At 37.7% G+C, this 19,494-nt stretch overlaps 1 protein-coding gene and 1 pseudogene across 1 annotated transcript; both read right to left on the bottom strand.

Moving 5' to 3' along the window:
• LOC122139740 lies at nt 1-1,331 on the bottom strand (annotated as a pseudogene).
• A 15,016-nt stretch (nt 1,332-16,347) lies between these two features.
• or64a1 (odorant receptor, family 64, subfamily A, member 1) lies at nt 16,348-17,688 on the bottom strand. The gene has a single exon (XM_042740249.1). The coding sequence runs from the start codon at nt 17,419-17,421 to the stop codon at nt 16,387-16,389; it is 1,035 nt and encodes a 344-aa protein (XP_042596183.1). The 5' UTR covers nt 17,422-17,688; the 3' UTR covers nt 16,348-16,386.
• Between the last annotated feature and the right edge of the window lie 1,806 nt (nt 17,689-19,494).

Below are 19,494 nucleotides of genomic sequence, written 5' to 3'. Positions count from 1 at the left end.
TCAAAAAAGGTGTTCCACAATTCTGTTCCGTGCAGCTCTGCTACTAAGGTGGTCCAAGTGCACTGGCTGGAGATCATCATCAGGCTGCAACTCCACAACAGGCGTCCTCTCCTTTCTGATGGTGGCAATATTGTGGAGTATTGCGCATGCAACAATAATGTCACAGGCCCTGTCAGGTGCAACCCTCAGACCCTTCAGACACTGAAATCTTTCCTTTACTTGCCCAAAGGTCATTTCAGTGTGTGCCCTTGTCCTGGCTAGAGCTGCATTGAAACGGGTTTGTGGTCCGGGGTTTGGGTCAGGGAATGGCATCATAAAATACTGCCTGCAGGCATAGCCCCTGTCACCAAGCAGGATCCCGTCATAAGCACCTGGAAAAATGCAGTTTTGTTAGACTCTGAATGAATTTATGTAATACAGTGAGCTTGATATTAAATTGTTCCTTACCACGTTCAAATAATGTGCATAAATGTGACTCTCTGAAAATCCTAGAGTCATGCACAGAACCAGGCCATTTTGCTTCCACAGTTATGATGTGGAACATGGAGTCACACACCATCTAAGATATTTTTAATCAGTCAACTGCATACTTTTTGATTACATTACTTTTGTTATTATTTCATATATTAGTAGTGTGGAATAAGAATCGTAATAGTAATTTACCTGCACATTTACACTGTGAAATCCCTTTCGGTTCACAAAATCCCCTTCATTGGGGCCTGGTGGGGCCTTGATGGGGACGTGTGTGCAGTCTATGGCACCAATCACATTAGGGAAGCCTGATGAAGAAATACAATAAGTCCTACTTTTTGGCATGATCATGGTTGCATGATCTTCATTAACAATTATAATGTACCTGCAATGGCAAAAAAAACCTGCTTCACAACCTGTGGTCTTAAGTGGCTTGGAAATACCACAAAACCCCCTAAAAACTACTTGAGTGTCAGATAAACTTTGCGAATGGCACGACAGACAGCACTTTTCACCAAGTTTTCCGCATCACCAATAGTGTTAAGGAAAGTGCCACTGGCAAAGAATCTCAAAGAAATACAAACAGTTTGTGCCGTTGTTAAAGCCCGACTCCGACGAGTCGAACATTTCACGTGTGGTTCCAACAAGTTAATGATGTATGTGACACCCTCACAAGAAAAACGATATCTCTCAATAAGTACATTGTCGTGATGCGCTAAAGGATCCTGTCTATCTCGCAAAACGCGATTAGGTCTAATTCGAAAAATTAGGTTCCTCTCGTAAAAACGGACAAGCCATGGCTGCGAAAGATTTCCTGTATCACCTCCACTTATAAAGCCGGGATCTAATCCTGTAAACATGAAATAAGCCTGCTCGAGAACAGGTTCAAGCTTGCGCACCTGTTGCTATGACAGCAAGTCCACACAGCAAAATCCCCAGTGTTAATTTAACACTCTGAGTGTGGACTCATATAAACACTGAAGTAGTGTTAAAAGTAACACTGAAGCAGTGTTGAAGTTAATAAGATAATTTGGTGATTAATTGAGTGATGATTGACCATTATTGAAGACACCTGATGTTAACAAGCAGAATCACCAAAGAAGAAAATCACAATTTGCTTGTCACCATTATAGTGGTCAGTGTTTGCTTTAGTTGGGATCTTGACCCTTGACTTTTTAACATTAAATTTTGTTTGGCTGATATAACTGAGTAACAGACAGATAAGCGAGTGAAAGTCATCAGGTGGTGATGATTATGTTTTAACGTAATCACTATTTGACCTGGATCACTGAATTCATTCAGAGACTTTTTTCTGAGTTATGTATCCTTGATTGAATATAACAACTTTCATTCCACTGTGAAAGAGTCTGTGTTTACTATACATTTTGTAAGGGTCCCTTGCAAACTGTTCTGATTTTAAAACGTTCGTTGTTTTAGGCACACACAGACATCAAGAATCAGTGTATGAATCACAACAACGGTGACAAACAGCATATTCAGATAAACAGATCAACTCTGAACATCACAAAACTACATACTTAAAAGTCAAATAAAAACTGCAAAAATTATGGGTTTTTATTGGTTATAACATGCTTTTTTGATGGTCACCATTGTTGTGATGCTCACGCTGATTCTTGATGTCTGTGTGTCTAAATAAAGAACTCTTTATTTATGTAGAAGTAACTTTTAAAAACATCTATCTGATTAGGACAAAAATGAAAGATATTGTATTTTTTTTCACCTAGTTTATGTAATCAATAAAGAAAACCCAACTCAGGTATTCAGGTCACTACATGACAATTAGCCCAAATCATAATAAATACCACATGATCACATTTCCTCTGGTTTATCTGTCTGTTATAACTCAGTTATCACAGCCACACAAAACCTAAAGTTAAATACTTAAGGGTCAAGATCCCAACTAAAGCAAATACTGACCACTATAATGGTGACACACAAATTGTGATTTTATTCTTTGGTGATTCTGCTTGTTAACATCAGGTTTCTTCAATAATGGTCAATCATCACTCAATTAATCACCTAATTATCTCATTAACTTCAACACTGCTTCAGTGTTACTTTTAACACTACTTCGGTGTTTATATGAGTCCACACTCAGAGTGTTAAATTAACACTGGAGATTTTGCTGTGCAGGATGAGCTTCGAAGAACCAAATAATCCAAGATCATGCCAAATCGCCAACAATCAAATCCAGCTAAGTGAATTAGCGATGCCCAAACTCATGGGAGTCATACACAATATTAATTCTTTTTTTCACTGCACCATGACTTTATGCTCTGTACTGTACATTATTTCTGTTAAGTGACAAGACAGAAAAGTCTGACCTTTCTGTTCTAATTAAATAATTAAAAAGCAAGGCATGATAAGATTTTATTTTGGTAAAATAAGCGTAATCTAGAGGCCTTTGCCTTTCATATAAGCCACTTCTGATTCCAAACGATCAACTAGAAGTCAAGTTATTATTTGTTGTTAACAACTTTGATTAGGTGATAAGATTTTTGTCTGTGTGTGTGTAAATTTATTGTTTAGGCTTGAACTTTTTTCCAGGGATTTCAGAACAGCGTAACAGATATTGCATCATCGGGCAGGCGTGCCCTATTTGATAATTTGCATAGGTCAACGATCATGTGCAGATTGGGAGGAAAGCTGTTTGCTAGAATTGTTTCAAATAGCGTTACTTCTCCGAGATCATGGGTGTTTTTCATATTATATTCATAATGTTACAACTTAAGGTAACCTTTCCGCGATCAAGGGTGTTTCGTTTCAAATTACATTCACACTGTTAAAATTACATTAACACTGTTATTCAGATCCCTGCCCTGATCTCAGTGTTTCGTGTCAAATTACATTAATACAGTTATGGCTTCAGACCCCTGCCCTGATCTCAGTGTTTCGTGTCAAATTACATTAATACAGTTATGGCTTCAGATCCCTGTCCTGATCTCAGGTGTTTCGTGTCAAATCACATTAATACAGTTATGGCTTCAGATACCTGTCCTGATCTCAGGTGTTTCGTGTCAAATTACATTAATACAGTTATGGCTTCAGATCCCTGTCCTGATCTCAGGTGTTTAGTGTCAAATCACATTAATACAGTTATGGCTTCAGATCCCTGACCTGATCTCAGGTGTTTCGTGTCAAATCACATAAATACCGTTATGGCTTCAGATCCCTGTCCTGATCTCAGGTGTTTCGTGTCAAATCACATAAATACAGTTATGGCTTCAGATCCCTGTCCTGATCTCAGGTGTTTCGTGTCAAATCACATTAATACATTTATGACTTCAGATCCCTGTCCTGATCTCAGGTGTTTAGTGTCAAATCACATTAATACAGTTATGACTTCAGATCCCTGTCCTGATCTCAGGTGTTTCATGTCATATTACATTAATACAGTTATATTCAGATCCCTGTCCTGATCTCAGGTGTTTCATGTCAAATCACATTAATACAGTTATGGCTTCAGATCCCTGTCCTGATCTCAGGTGTTTCATGTCAGATTACATTAATACAGTTATGACTTCAGATCCCTGCCCTAATTTCAGGTGTTTAGTGTCAAATTACATTAATACAGTTATGACTTCAGATACCTGTCCTGATCTCAGGTGTTTCTTGTCAAATTACATTAATACAGTTATGACTTCAGATACCTGTCCTGATCTCAGGTGTTTCTTGTCAAATTACATTAATACAGTTATGACTTCAGATACCTGTCCTGATCTCTGGTGTTTCATGTCAAATTACATTAATACAGTTATGACTTCAGATACCTGTCCTGATCGCTCCATGTTCACAATATACTATCAGCTTACTGTCTTCAGATCCATTCTATCAGGAGTTGTATCACACTAGACAAGTCTGCAGTTAAACCTCAGATTTTATTAATCTCAGTACTTTTCCAAAGCCCACTGCTTGTAAAGAAACTCTTGTAATTATTTATAATTCCATCCTAAATTGAATTTACACAGAAAGAACATAAGATATTTGATAATGTTTGAAGGACTGGTTGCTTCAGGGCTTACAGGATCTTCTGAGGTATTATCTCCCAAACCATCACTTTTCTGAAGAGTGGACTGTCACACTACAGAGAAAGAGATCGATAAAATATTTGAGGAGTGAAAGGTGTGAACAGGAGCACTGTTGTACATGTCTGAATGTGAGTGGCTTATCAAACCCATGATTATTTTGTGATTACCATGGACGTCAATAACCATGTTTGGTTTGTAGTAAAACTTACAGTAAAACATAAGTAGAGAACTAACGTTACGGCACGTTTTACATTTTTTTGGTTGTTTATTTGTTTTCGAAAATAGCTTAACTGTAAGACAATAAAACATAATAGATATAAAATATAATATCTACCTGTATGACTGTTTTCTCCTTCATTATCCATCGTAGGTATGCTTTTATTTCTCCTTCATCCATCTGAGTTTATCCTGGGATTAAAAAACACCCGCGCAAAAAAAAAAAAAAAATGATCGGTGACCTCTTGTTTTTTTTTTTGTTTTTTTTTTGAAAGAGGGTGTTTTACCAAGACCTTCAGAAACGCCCATTTTACGTTGTGGTAATGAAACCCCTGGAATTTAGTGAATGCCGTAAAGCTAAAACAATAAAGTTAAAACAGTTAACCAAATTTCCCTGAATTCATTTACTATCCTCTAACTGTTTGCAAATTGGAATTTGATTTATATGTTGACTGAGAGTGCCCAATGTTCTACAGAAAAGCACTGCATAAACACAGACTGTGCATAGATTGTGAGCATTTGGGTTTGAGCTCGCTGGTTTAGGGATACCAGCTGCATGTGCTGACACCAGCATTAAATCCTCCAAGCTGGATGCCAGTCTGGAAGACTGAAGAGCTGACCTCAAGGCTCTGGGTGCAACAGACAGGGAGTGATAGGATTCAGGATGAACAGATGAGACACAGTGATCAGCTGTCACATGACGACACTCTAGAAGATCAGCTGAGATGTCACAATTCTCTGGATGATCAGCTGTGAAGTGATGAGACTCTGGAAGGTCTGTTGTGAAGTGAAGAGACTCTGGATGACCAGCTGTGAAGTGACGAGACTCTGGATGACCAGCTGTGACGTGACGAGACTCTGGATGATCAATTGAAAAGTGACTTGACTCAGGAAGAGCAACTGTGATTTGACTTGATTCATGAAGAACAACGGTGACTTGACCTGACTCTGGAAGATCAACGGTGACTTGATGTGACTTGTGAAGTTCAACGGTGACTTGACTCGTGAAAATCAGTGGTGACTTGACTCCTGAAGATCTGCTGTGGGTGCCATTTTGCAATCAGGCTCAGCTGTTACCGCCATTTTGTGCTCATGCTCTAGTACATTACATGAATGAGTGCAGTGTCGCATTCTTCCTCCGCAAAACCCACAGTGAATGAAGAGCCAACAGTCAATAAAGCATAATCCATAAACTGAGTGAGTGATGACTGTTGACCCTCGTGTCTAGGCTTAGACCTAAGAGGTTTGATAATGCCATCACAAAAAACTCTATCAAAAGACAATCCGGTAAATCTGAATAGTATGCGATAGCTAAATATTCTCTAATATAGTTCTCCAGCGATCGAGGACCCTGCCTAAGGGCTACCAAAATTCGTGCCATGTCCATACCTGGCCAATGTTCCTCAGAAAAGCCGCTGGATCCTCTTGTGGCCGAATATTCTGTAACATTTGAGCCGACGAGACATGAGACTTGCGAATCCATGTGCAAGCTTTTATTGGTCAGAGATGTGGTCAAAACAGGCATGGGCCAAACAATGGCAAACAGGTATACAGAGGGCAAGACACAAGTATAATCCTAGGGCAAGTGTGGGTCTTCAGTGAGTGAACAATATCTAGACAGGGTAATCCAAAGGGTAAATCCAAAAATACAAAAGCAAAAATCAAAACCGACACGACACGACACGACACGACACGACACGACACGACACGACACGACACGACACGACACGACACGACACGACACGACACGACACGACACGGGCTAAACAATACTCTGCAGTGAATGGTGGTGTGAGACCATTATATACTGACAGGATAATGAGGTAATGAGGACGGAGGAGCTAATCAATTACTATAAAAACTAACAAGATGGGCAAAGGAACACAGAAACAATGGGGAACAAGAATATTTCAAAATAAGAGTCCACAAAACCAAAGACAGGGGACCATAGACTGGGATCCTGACAACATCTCCTGATGGGCTAAGATAAATAGATCCTCTGGTTTAATTAGCCATTATAACCACAATCAAGTCCCTCTGGTCATAAGGTCAAAATACCAGTCCCAGTTAGGCATATGACTGATGACTGACATGAACAATATTGCATCATTATATAGATGATGACACTGACACAGACATGGGAACCACTGTGTACAATGTTATTATTATTATTATTATTATTATTATTATTATTATTATTATTATTATTATCAGTTTATCAAATGCAAATTATTAATTAATTATATATAAAAAAAATTTTTAGAGGAAGTCATAACTGTAAGTAATACTATAGACCACTATATAGATCCACTATAGAGGAAATTATGTAACTCAGGCACCGTTTACACTAATGCGTTTTCGTGTTAAAATGGCATTTTAACCCTCTGGAGTCTAAGGGTATTTTTGGGGCCTGGAGAAGTTTTGTCATGCCCTGACATTTGTGCTTTTTTCAGTTTCTTATATAAATATCTAAATGGCTAAAATCTAATCTCACTGTAATCAGCACAAACTAGGCTATAATAATATGTGAGCAGCATGTATGTACAAGATTGTGTTTTTGAGAAAAAAAATGTTATGCGTGGTTAGTGAAAAACTAAAAATGTTAAACCACTTGAATAAGGCAATAAAACACATAAAGAACATTGGTTCCCAGGAATTTTGAGAACTGGAGCTTGTAGCCTAGAATTTTTTTTTTCTAAATGATGTGAAAAATCATCTTGTTTACTCACTTACAGAAAACAATATATTGATTTAAATTTTCTAAGACACTTTTTGTTGGTAAAAGTCATATGCGAGAGTAGGCGTCAACTATCATGAATTCACACCTGAGAAGACAAAGGCCTGCATAATGAGCTGCATAATGAGCCATTCAGTCACCTGTGTCACTGAGAGGGGTGAGTTACAAGAAGAATGTGAGGACAAAATAAATCTATATAATTTTATGTTTGTAGTTTTATTAGAATATATTTAATTATCCCCACAACATAATTTAATATTCACTTGTGAGTGCAGTTAAACAGTTTATTAGGAAAAAATCAAAGCTGACTTTCAAAACTGAATTTTTTTGCATCATTACTCCAGTCACACAATCCTTCAGAAATCCTTTTAACAATCTTATTTTCTACAAAAAAAAACATTTATTGTTATTATTATCATTATTATTATTATTATTATTATTATTATTATTATTATTAATGTTGAAAAGAGCTGAGATTTTTTTTTTTTAGGTTTTTTAGGGGGGATAAATTGAAAGAACAGCAATGATTGTTACATTTGTTACAGTTACATTTATTGTTACATTTATATTATTTACATCAAGCTTTTGAACGGTATAGTAGTGTATATTGTTATTGAAACTTCATAATATTTCACTTGATTATACATTTAGTCAGGAATTATAGTTTGGAAAAAGTCTTTGGAAAAAGTCTAACTAGTAAAATGTTTACTCGTTATGTGAAAACTAGTACAAGTATATAAATAAATAAAAAAAGACTTACTCATGTTTATGATCTCTGCTGAATAAAGTGCTTCATTCTTTTTTCTGAGGAAATCCAAATCTCAAATCCTCAACCACATCACATCTTTTTGGGGTGAATTATGTCTTATTCCTCTCATCGCGAAGCAAACAGTAAAATAATAAAAACTCGAAGAACAGTCTCGCTGCGTTGTCTTCTGTTGTGTGGGCGTATTCAAAAGCCGCGCGCTTCAGTGAAACATTTGAATCTCAAAAGCGCGTTCAGCGCGGGGGCGTGGTCGCATTAGAAGATAATGAAGGAAGACGTGAAAAACGGACATCGCGTTGTTTTCATATGGATTACTTTATCACAGAATATTTGTTTTCAGCAGCACTTGTTTAGTTTAAAAGTAGACATGTCAGGCTTTCTATAGATATCTCTCTCATGTCTCTTCGTTGAGTATTCACTGAGTTACAGTTCATTTTAATGACGCATTTGTATCTGAAGATCAGCGCAGACAAAGGCTGCAGACAGCACTCCTTGTTTGTTATCTTTATTTTATAAGTGCACAAAGTTTTGCTGTTATTATGTCTGTATACAAAAAAAAGTAGACCCTTTACAGATTCGATTGATGTATTGCACTTATCTGTACGATCAAAACTGAAAGTGTAATTTAAGTTCTTTTCGGGGTTATCAGGAGAAAATACCCCAAAACGCGTATACGCGTTAATCGACTCCAGAGGGTTAACCCTCTGGGGTCGACTAACACGGATTTGTGGCATCTTCTCCTGATAACACAGAAAATAACTTAAATTACACTTTCAGTTTTGATCGTACAGATAAGAGCAATACATCAATCGAATCTGTAAAGGTTCTTCTTTTATTTGTATACACACAATAACAACAAAACCTTGTGCATTTATAAAATAAAGAAAAGAAACAGGGTGCGCTGTCTGCCGCTTAGGTCTGCAGTGATCTTCATTTAGAAACACGTCATTAAAATGAACTGTAACTCAGCAAATACTCAACACAGAGACATAAGAGATGTATCTATAGAAAGCTTGACATGTCTACTCTTTATCTATGCAATCTTATTGAAAACAAATATTCTGTGATAAAGTAATCCATATGAAACCAACGCTATGTCCAGTCATTCACGTCTCCCTTCATTATATCTAATGCGACCATGCCCACGCGCTAAGCGCACTATTGATATTACAATCATCCACATGAAGCTAGCGGCAGGTAACCGCTCACATCAGAGCAAACAAAGCAGCGAGGGTTTTCAATTTTACTTTTCGCTTATAGCTGAGAGGAATAAGACAGAATTTCCCTCAAAAAAAGACTCACAGTGACAAATAAGACATAATTCACCTCAAGAAGCTTTAGATTATTGATGCAGTGGCTTGAACCAGCAGAGATCATAAACATGAGTAAGTATTTTTTTTTTTTTTTATTAATCTACATGTATTAGTTTTCACATAAATGGAAGCGTCAGTGCAAGTTCTACTAGGAAGACTTAATGCCACGTCACATATTACAATTAGATCTAGCCAATCGGCACTTAACACAAGGAATATAAAAGCCCTCTACTCACCCTTCATTGTGTTTGCAGATGACGTTTCTTGCTCAAACTTGACTTATTGCCTGCCTTTCCCTGGGTTACTTGCATATACAGTAGTTTAGTTCATCTCCTGCAAACTATTGTGAGTTTGACATTCCTCTCAAGATGGACACTAGATCGTTGGCATTGCTCTGCCGTCGCGGTGAATCTTTGCGTTCATTTGATAATGTTGGAGGATATACAGGCTTCTGAGTTTTCTCAGCAGAGAATGTGAAACATTGGCGGATTTCCAAGTGCTTTCCAGGTTTTCTCAAAAACGCCAATTGCTACTCAAAACTAGCCCAATCGCGTTTCGAGAGGGGTTCCCAGGTAAAATTCACATTCCAGGCACTAAATTGTCACATTATTGGGGTTGCTTCAATCCGCGGACATGAAAAGTAACCCCACAGCAACAGTGTTAAAATACCTCAAAACCGCCGATTTGGAAACGTGTCGCGTCGGCGCTTCTTGGGTCTCAATCAACCAAACATTTCATCTATACACTCACGTGAACCTGCGCGCATGAAGTCTCTCCGGGCCTGCAGTCAGAAACAAGGCTGCCGGTCTCCTTTGGCATCTCGTCCTCATCACTTCATCAGCCTACACCATTATAAGTACACTGTAAAAAAAAGTCTGTAGTTTTTACAAAATAATTTTGGCAGCTGTGGTTGCCAGAATACTTTTGTAAAAAATACAGAAAAACTGTAAACACAATTACGGCCAAAAACTGTAAATTTTACAGTATAAAACTGTTATTTACAAACAAGAAAATTTGAATGTAAACCAGTAAATTCAACAACGCACACTGCTATTAAAATCTGTTTTGTACCTTTATCATACTGACAACCACCATAATAATGCAGGTGGTAAAAGAGAAAGCCACATGAAGAATCGAAGTTCATCACAAGTAGCTTCGCCACAAGCAGAAGTTTATATTAATATATAGAAGGTGCACAAAGTCATTCATGCAAACACAAAACACCATCATGGTGACACACGATACTTAAACAATTCAATAAACTTTCATTAAACAGCAGAAGATGTAACATAAAGCCCAAATGTACAACTGATAACAAAAAACTATTAAAAAACATGATTATTTAAACAAAATACTTTCAAATGTGTAGCGTCACACAGGGAATTCTGGGAATATCAGTTTACAGTTTTTGACTGTAAATTATACATTGATTTGTTCTTTTTTTATTTCTAAAAACTGTAAAATTAACAGCATTTTACTGTAAAATTACATGAAATGTCTGGTTAGATCTTTTACAGTTTTTCCCTGTATATAGTACAGGAACTTACTGTTAACCTATTAACACTTTTTTTTTGTAGCGTTTTTACAAAATTGTACAGTTAAAATGACACTTATTTTTTACAGTGTATCATTTGTTTTATGCACTTGTGGTGCTTGGGCATAAATTCTCTGCAAGGTTATTTACACGTTTAAGATACAGTGCTTGGTGTTGTGTGATTGTTTGTTTATCTAGCAGACTAGCACTGCATAATTAAGATGTTGTATCAAACTAATACATTCAATGTACAAAAAGCTTACAGTCTTTATACTGATAAATGATAAATATGCTATGCCTAGCACACTGTAAGGTATTTGTTGTCTTAATTATATGCTTTTGTCTTTGTTTATTCAGTCATTGTTTAATTTGTGTCTATCTATAACAATTCCTGATTGCCTTGTACTGGAATGAGGTAAGTATTACCTCATTCCAGTAAGTCTCTCCTGTTGCGTAGACCATTTCTGCAAAGAGGTCCTCGCTGTCTATTTCTGCACGAGCATCCTCTGAATAAGAGCATGAACGTAAACGGACACGTTTTCTTGCTATGCTCAAACACTAAAGTTTTCCAAATATAAGTGAAAGTGACGTGACCTACAGCCAAGTATGGTGACCCATACTCAGAATTCGTGCTCTGCATTTAACCCATCCAAAGTGCACACACACAGCAGTGAACACACACACACACACACTGTGAACACACACCCGGAGTGTGCCACATTTATGCTGCGGTGCCCGGGGAACAGTTGGGGGTTCGGTGCCTTGCTCAAGGGCACCTCAGTCGTGGTATTGCCCGCCCACCCGCCCGCCCGCCCGCTCTCTAACCACTAGGCCACGACTTCCCCCTATATTGACTAACTAAGCATTTCATCATACTTTCGTCTAATCTGTTATTATTTTACTATTCTCAGGACATATATTAAGGCAATTAGCTCTAGCTTAGCTATGTGGCATTAATTTGCTCTGATAAATAACTAGTTGGCGCTCTCTTTTTTCTGTGTGGTGATCATTAAAGTATTCTATCTTGGAACTTGCACTCGTCAAGGCCTTTATATAGTCTGATGTTTTTATGTACTTCCTCCCGGTCTCGTCTATGAGAATCCAACGCTGTTGTTCCATCTGTGCATGTCTTCATTTAGAGGTGCCTCCATACTTGGAGGTTCACGAGAGAAGCCCTCACTCAGACTGGTGAAAAGAACAAGGCATCAGAGAACCATCGCCGTACTAAGCCCCCATTTTGCATGTGCAGTCAGAAGGTCTGGTTGTCTTCTCAGGACCTTCACTACAAACTTCTCACATGTAAACTGGGACCCATATTCGTTAGACTGTTCATCATTTCTAACCCCCCTATTTAAGAATATTCACCCAGTTTTTCATGTGTCTAAGATCAAGCCCATTATTCGCTCCCCCCTTCAGCCCCAGACCTCTGCCCCTCTGCCTCCCAGACTCACCGAGAGGTTGTTGGTTTATACAGTATGGCAGCTAATTGATGTGAGGAGTAGGGGTAGAGGTCACCAATACCTGGTAGACTGGGAGGGTTATGGTCCAGAGGAGAGATGCTGGGTTCCAGCTTGCGACATTCTGGATCGTGCTCTTATCGACCAATTCCATCGGCATAATGGTGAATCCTCCAGGGAGTCCCTGAGGGGAGGGGTACTGTCACGGGTCAGGGTGCTTGTTGTTCAGTGCTCCAAAACCTTCAAACGGGCTGTTATTATGCCTCTCACCAAAAAACCACAACTTGACCCCAAATAACTAGTTAATTATAGATTGATCTTGAATCTCCCTTTTCTGTCCAAGATACTAGAAAAGGTAGTATCCTCACAATTATATTCCTTCTTAGAGAAAAATGGTATCTGTGAGGATTTCCAGTCAGGATTTAGACCGTATCATAGTACTGAGACTGCTCTCCTTAGAGTTACAAATGACCTGCTCTTATCATCTGATCGTGGTTGTATCTCTCTATTAGTGCTATTGGATCTTAATGATGCATTCGACACTATTGACCACAACATTCTTTTACATAGACTAGAACACTTTGTTGGCATTAATGGAAGTGCATTAGCATAAAAGGTTTAAATGTAGGTTTAGGTTTAAATCGTACTTATATGACTGCCATCAATTCGCAGCAGTGAATGATGAAGTATTATATTGATCACAAGTGCAGTATGGAGTACCTCAAGGCTCAGTACTAGGGCCGTTACTCTTCACGCTTTACATGTTACCCTTGGGAGATATCATCAGGAAACACGGTGTTAGCTTTCACTGTTATGCTGATGATACTCAGCTCTATATTTCTTCGCGGCCCGGCAAAACATACCAAATTGAAAAACGGAATGCATAGTCGATATAAAAAAACTGGATGAGTAATTTCTTACTGCTAAATTCTGAAAAAAAAACAGAGGTGTTAATTATAGGACCTAAAAACTCTGCATGTAATAACCTAGAACGCTGTCTAAGATTGATGGCTGCTCTGTCAATTCTTCGTCATCAGATAGGAACCTAGGTGTGCTATTTGATAGCAATCTTTCCTTAGAAAGCCACGTTTCTAGCATTTGTAAAACTGCATTTTTCCATCTCAAAATATATATCTAAATTACGGCCTGTACTCTTAATGTCAAATGCAGAAATGCTAATCCATGCGTTTATGACCACAAGGTTAGATTATTGTAATGCTTTATTGGGTGGTTGTTCTGCACGCTTAATAAACTCCACGTCCGCTGCATTCTCAAAACTCAGGCAATTTGATAATACATAGTATATCAAAATCAACTGCGGGCGGCAGATCCTTTTCCCATTTAGCACCTAAACTCTGGAATAACCTACCTAACATTGTTCGGGAGGCAGACACACTCTTGCAGTTTAAATCTAGATTAAAGACCTATCTCTTTAACACTTACACATAACACACTAATATGCTTCTAATATCCAAATCTGTTAAAGGATTTTTAGGCTGCATTAATTAGGTAAACCAGAACCGGGAACACTTCCCATAACACCCGATGTACTTGCTACATCATTAGAAGAATGGCATCTATGCTAACATTAGTCTGTTTCTCTCTTATTCCGAGGTCACCGTAGCCACCAGTTCTAGTCTGTATCCAGATCAGAGGGTCACTCACTGGCAATAGTCAGCCCAGATGGTGGATCAGTACCTAGAAAGGACCTCTACGCCCTAAAAGACAGCGGAGACCAGGACAATACTAGCCCCAGATACAGATCCCCTGTGGACCTTGTCTCATGACACCTAGAAACAGATGATTCTTCTGCACAATCTGACTTATGCTGCAGCCATTGAACTGCTGATTTCATTTGCGGGGGGAACTGGCCCCCCGACTGAGCCTGGTTTCTCCCAAGGTTTTTTCTCCATTCTTCACCCCGACTGAGCCTGGTTTCTCCCAAGGTTTCTGGCTTGCTAAGTTGGGGACACTTCATTTACAGCGATATCATTGACTTGATTGCAAATGATCCAGATGGTGGATCAGTACCTAGAAAGGACCTCTACAGCCCTAAAAGACAGCACAGATACTATTTAAACTGAACTGATGTGTTGTTGTCAGTGTTTTTTATTAATTAATGTTGTTCAGTTGCTTTGACACAATCTTTTTTGTTTAAAGCGCTATATAAATAAAGGTGACTTGACTTGACTCTGCTTTGCACTGTATTTACATCTGTATTTACCGGCACCCGAGGATGTGTAGAGATAAGTACTGCTGCTCTCTGTCGCGCTTTACTCTCAGGTTGCTTGTCATGTATGAGCGTTGGGTCTTGGGAAGTGATCAGCCTGTTTGGTCCCCATCACTCTGCTGACCGAAGCTGGATTACCCCAGAGAGTTGTTCGCTGTTAGGGTTACAGATTTATTTTTGTTCACCTTTGAAAATAAACCTCCATTTGCATCTGATCATCTGCATTTGAGTCCTCTGTTCCCCTCATCCCGTCACAATACAACAATGAGCAGGATGTTATTGTTTACACAGTCATCAAGGAACGTAGAGTGAATGTGGGTAGCCATGCCATCGTTTTCAAAAGTCTCAGTTTTGGTCCGTTTACACTGAAATGCAACCCCAGAGTTTTCAAACTAATACGGGGTCTGCAGCGTTTTCATTAGTCTTCATTTTCAAGGGTCAACAATGCTGAAGTAGTGTAAACGACAGACAGAATTTTAATGTTGATAAGTACCTAATGAACTATGCACTTGAATCATTAGTAAACCCTGCATTTATAATAGTATTTCATGTTTTCTATTTTTTTTTATTTTTTTTTTTTTGTGCATATCCATATTATATTCACATGTCCAAGACATTTAGATGATATACATATTTGGTTACAATTTATTTTAAAGCATTCATATGGTGTAATTATACAATTAAGTAATGAGTTATTAATTAATATTAATAAACAACGTGCTCAGGGTTAGAGTTACAATTAGGGTTTGGTTTCAAGTTAGTTGCATGTAATTATGCTTAATTTACTGTTACATGTAACATGTAAAAAGGACACTGTAAAATAAAGTGATACAAAATATTCCAGTTAAATCCTAGTTTGGTGTTAATTTACAGGATGGCATGTGAATTACAACTTAGAAAATAAATAAATAAAGTGTGAACGTGTTGTCCCAAGGTCAGGGGGTAACATTTGTAGATAAAATAAAGAAGAAAGTTGATGGCCATAGTAAAGAAATCTATGGTGTAGCCCTACAGACTACAAGAGAAAGCAATTTGTAACTCACTATAACTTCCCTGAATGATGTTGGTGATTCCCAGTTATGCTAGTCAGGCCTGACAGGGTTGTGTGGTCATAGCCAGGACTTTGTAAGTTCCCTTTGTGTCACTGTTTGTTTTGATAGCTCCATGCAAGAAAATTTAATAATCCTGCATGTCCACGTTTACAATGCTTAAACATTTTTTATTTTTTTTTAGGGTTTTTAACCATACATTCGTTATTATATAGTTTAAATATTCAACTTTCACATTTAAACTGGTGACATATAACACAAAGTCATTTGTGCATATTGTTACAACTGGACTTACAGCAAAAAAAAAAAAATGAAAGACATTTTTAAACATAGTAAAGTACTATGTGCCATAAGTATTTTATTGAATATTAGAGTTGAAATTGTTACAGAACATCAAGGAGATCATTAGTTTTATGAAGACATCAGAAGTATGATTTTTTATTTTTTTTGTACCTCATTGTTTACGACTAAATAAATAATTTCAGAAAATTAAGTTTTATGCTTAACAACACTGTAAAACCAGTAAGTAGCTTTTTAAAACAATATTATGTTATATTTAAGTACTTATTCTAGAAAACTGCCAACTTTTGAGTGCTTAAACAAGCATGCAATGTTTTTGCGAATTTCTGGTAAATTTAAGCCATAAATAAGGGGATTCAGAACAGGAGGGATAACCAGAAATTCCACTGAAAAAATGATAGCCACAATCTTAAATTTGTCTGAATCATACCGACTTAAAGCAATATCACAAAATGAAGCTATAGAGTAGTTAACAAAGCTTATAATATGAGGAAGACATGTTTGTAATGCTTTGCCTCTAAATTCTTTGGAGCTTTTTTGACAAATGATCAAAATTCTGACATAAGTATAGAAGATGAAGAAGGCAGGGAGAAAAACTGTTGTTGTTGAGGCAACAAATCCAATTATGTTGTTACTCAAAGTGGAAGTCCCACAAGACAGTCGAACCACAGACCAGTTGGAGCAGTACAGTCGTGCTATGTCAGTCCCACACAAAGGCAACCTGGCTGAGAAGAAAATAACCAGACCCACAGAAAACACTGCATAAAGTGATGCTAGTGACATGTAGAATGTTGTCACTTTTGAGGTCATAATTTTATGATATTTTAAAGGATTGCATATGGCAACATATCTGTCATATGCCATCAGAGTTAATATGGAAAATTCAGACATTGCATAAGTATAAATCATAAAAATCTGAACAAAACACGCTGGCCTAGAAATTGTATTTGTATCAAAAAGGAGATCAACCATTAGCCTAGGGAAGAAACCAGCTGAGCCATAGAGATCATTGACAGACAAACAAGATATCAGTATGTACATTGGCTCATGAAGAGATCTTTCTTTAAAGACCACAAACAAAATGATGGCATTAAATAATATAATTGCTAAATAAACTGTAATTGTCAATATTAGGATAAGATATCTCATGTGAACAAAGTCCTTGAATAAAGTGAAATAAAAATAGGAAGGCATGGTTCCATTTTCCATTTGGTGATTAAAAAAGATCAAAAAGTGAAAGTGCCACTCAAAATAAATATCTGGATTCAGTTTTTGTCTGTTATTTGAAGAGTAAAGCATCCGAGTAGTTGTTGATGTCCCTTGTTCAGTCTAAAATGTATTTATTTGTTCCAGCTAATTTTAAAGTAACAATCAAGGTGAAGAGAACTGATTGCTGCCTCTGATCTGAGGCAACTGCTCAATTTGCTGTGAGCAGATTATATAACAAGAGCTGACACCATCTGGGTCTTTACAAACTGTACACATGAGAATTGGCCACATTCATTTTTGCTGTTAATTAAGTTCATCAACTAAAATTAAAACCTTTATATTTTACAGGACGGCTGTTGGTTTTTAACAAGTGTAATACATGTATAACTTTAATGAGCAATAAATTATGCAAGTAGAGAGGAAAATGGCACAGATAACTTTAAGCTACACAATATGACTGAATGTAGCTATACAGTCATGGTCAAAAGTTTTGGCAGTGACATAAATTTAGCTGCTTAAGCTGTTGTGGTGTTCATTCACATTGTTTCTAGATTATTGTGTAGAGGGATCAGATGCATTTTAAATAATTGCTAAAAGCTTCAAAAAATCACTAACTAACTAAATAAAATATCACTGTTGTTGTTGTTTTTTGTTATCCTGACATAAAATGACTAGAAAAATACTAGTCAGGTACAGTGGTGTATAAAGTACCTGAAAGCCATACTCATGTAAAAGTACAGATATCTTACCAGAAAATTACTTTGGTAGAATTTGAAGTCACTGTTTAGAATATCACTTGAGTAAAAGTCTTAAAGTATGTGATATTTATTGTACTTAAGTACGAAAAGTATTTTTATATATCTTAAACATACTTAAGTATTGAAAGTAAAGTTATCAGTCATGTGTTCCTGTGTGTCTCGTGTTTTCCTCCCCCACGTGCTCCTTGACCCAGTTTTCCCTCATGTCATTATGTTCATTAGTTCCAGTTGTATATCGTCTATTCCTTGATTAGTCCCTTGATTTAAGCCCTGTGTGTTTCCATGTCTAGTGTGCTGTCTTGAATGCCAATTCCATGTCCGATGTGTGATTTCCTAGATGTCAATAAAGACTGTTGATTATGATTCTCCTGCGTTCTCATCATTCCTCACTCCTCACAGTAGGCACACCGTGACAAAAGGAAATGCAAAAGTTAAATGAAGCAAGTAAATATATATAAAAGCTGTTCATACACAGCTTGAGTAGCAAGATTGTGTTCAGTTTTAACTCTTTCTTCCATTTTGCAGTTTTGGGTAAGAATAGGAAGCACTTCATCAAGTACTTAATGTTTTTCATTCCAACATAAGAAATCATTTATGGAATCTGCATCTGAAATTGCATTTAGCCTACAGTTTAATGTATCTCAGAAGGGACATGGATGTGTAGTAGGTTGAAAAAAAAAAAATATATATATATATATGTTAAAATTAAAGAGGAAAAAAGGACACCCCCTTTAAAATTTTGTATTGTTCATAAATGATGCCCTCAACATTTGTTTATTGATGGGTAAATTCATCGTTACATTCTTTGTTGTGGGTAAAGAAAATGTTGCTGTTATTATTGTTTCCTGTAGAGGGCGTTTAGCGCTGTTTAATTAAGGTACTGCACCGGGCACTTCAGAGTTAATTAAACTTTGCCGGAGCTTACAGCCAGTACTCCTGTCTCACAGCGTTTCATTTATCATTCTACAGAGCCGGCAGAAGTGGTTAATTCACCTCACCCATTCAGGCTTCCCAGCCCTGATACGGGTAACAATTTGGGGGCTCGTCCGGGATCAGCGCCACCTGGTGGTCGGGTGCTGATCATCAAAGAACCACAGTGGTTAAACGTCATTCGTCCCAGACCAGCGAGTTGAACGGCAGACACCAGCAGTCCGGTCATGGCTACTCTTCGAGAACTACGGTGGGAGATCGAGAAGCAGCTCCACCTGCTGGTCAGCTCTTCGAACTGCAAAGCACTCTTCAAGGTAGCCCTGTGTTGCACGGAGGAGGGAGAAAAGGGGGTCCCAGACGGGGATGCAACAGAAGTGGAACTCTACGACGTCATCGTTGATTTCATGCGAGGAGAACAACTGCAGTGTCTAGAGGACCAAGGAATGGCCCGTTTGCTGACCCTTCATGACCTCGT

Source organism: Cyprinus carpio, chromosome B15, assembly GCF_018340385.1.
Source record: "Cyprinus carpio isolate SPL01 chromosome B15, ASM1834038v1, whole genome shotgun sequence".
Lineage (NCBI taxonomy): Eukaryota > Metazoa > Chordata > Actinopteri > Cypriniformes > Cyprinidae > Cyprinus > Cyprinus carpio.
Note: the sequence above shows the minus strand (reverse complement) of the source record. Positions and strands in the feature narration are given on the sequence as shown.

Bases quoted from the DNA above. Each gene is read 5' to 3' on its own strand.
- or64a1 (XM_042740249.1), bottom strand. From the start codon at position 17,421: ATGCTTTACTCTTCAAATAACAGACAAAAACTGAATCCAGATATTTAT.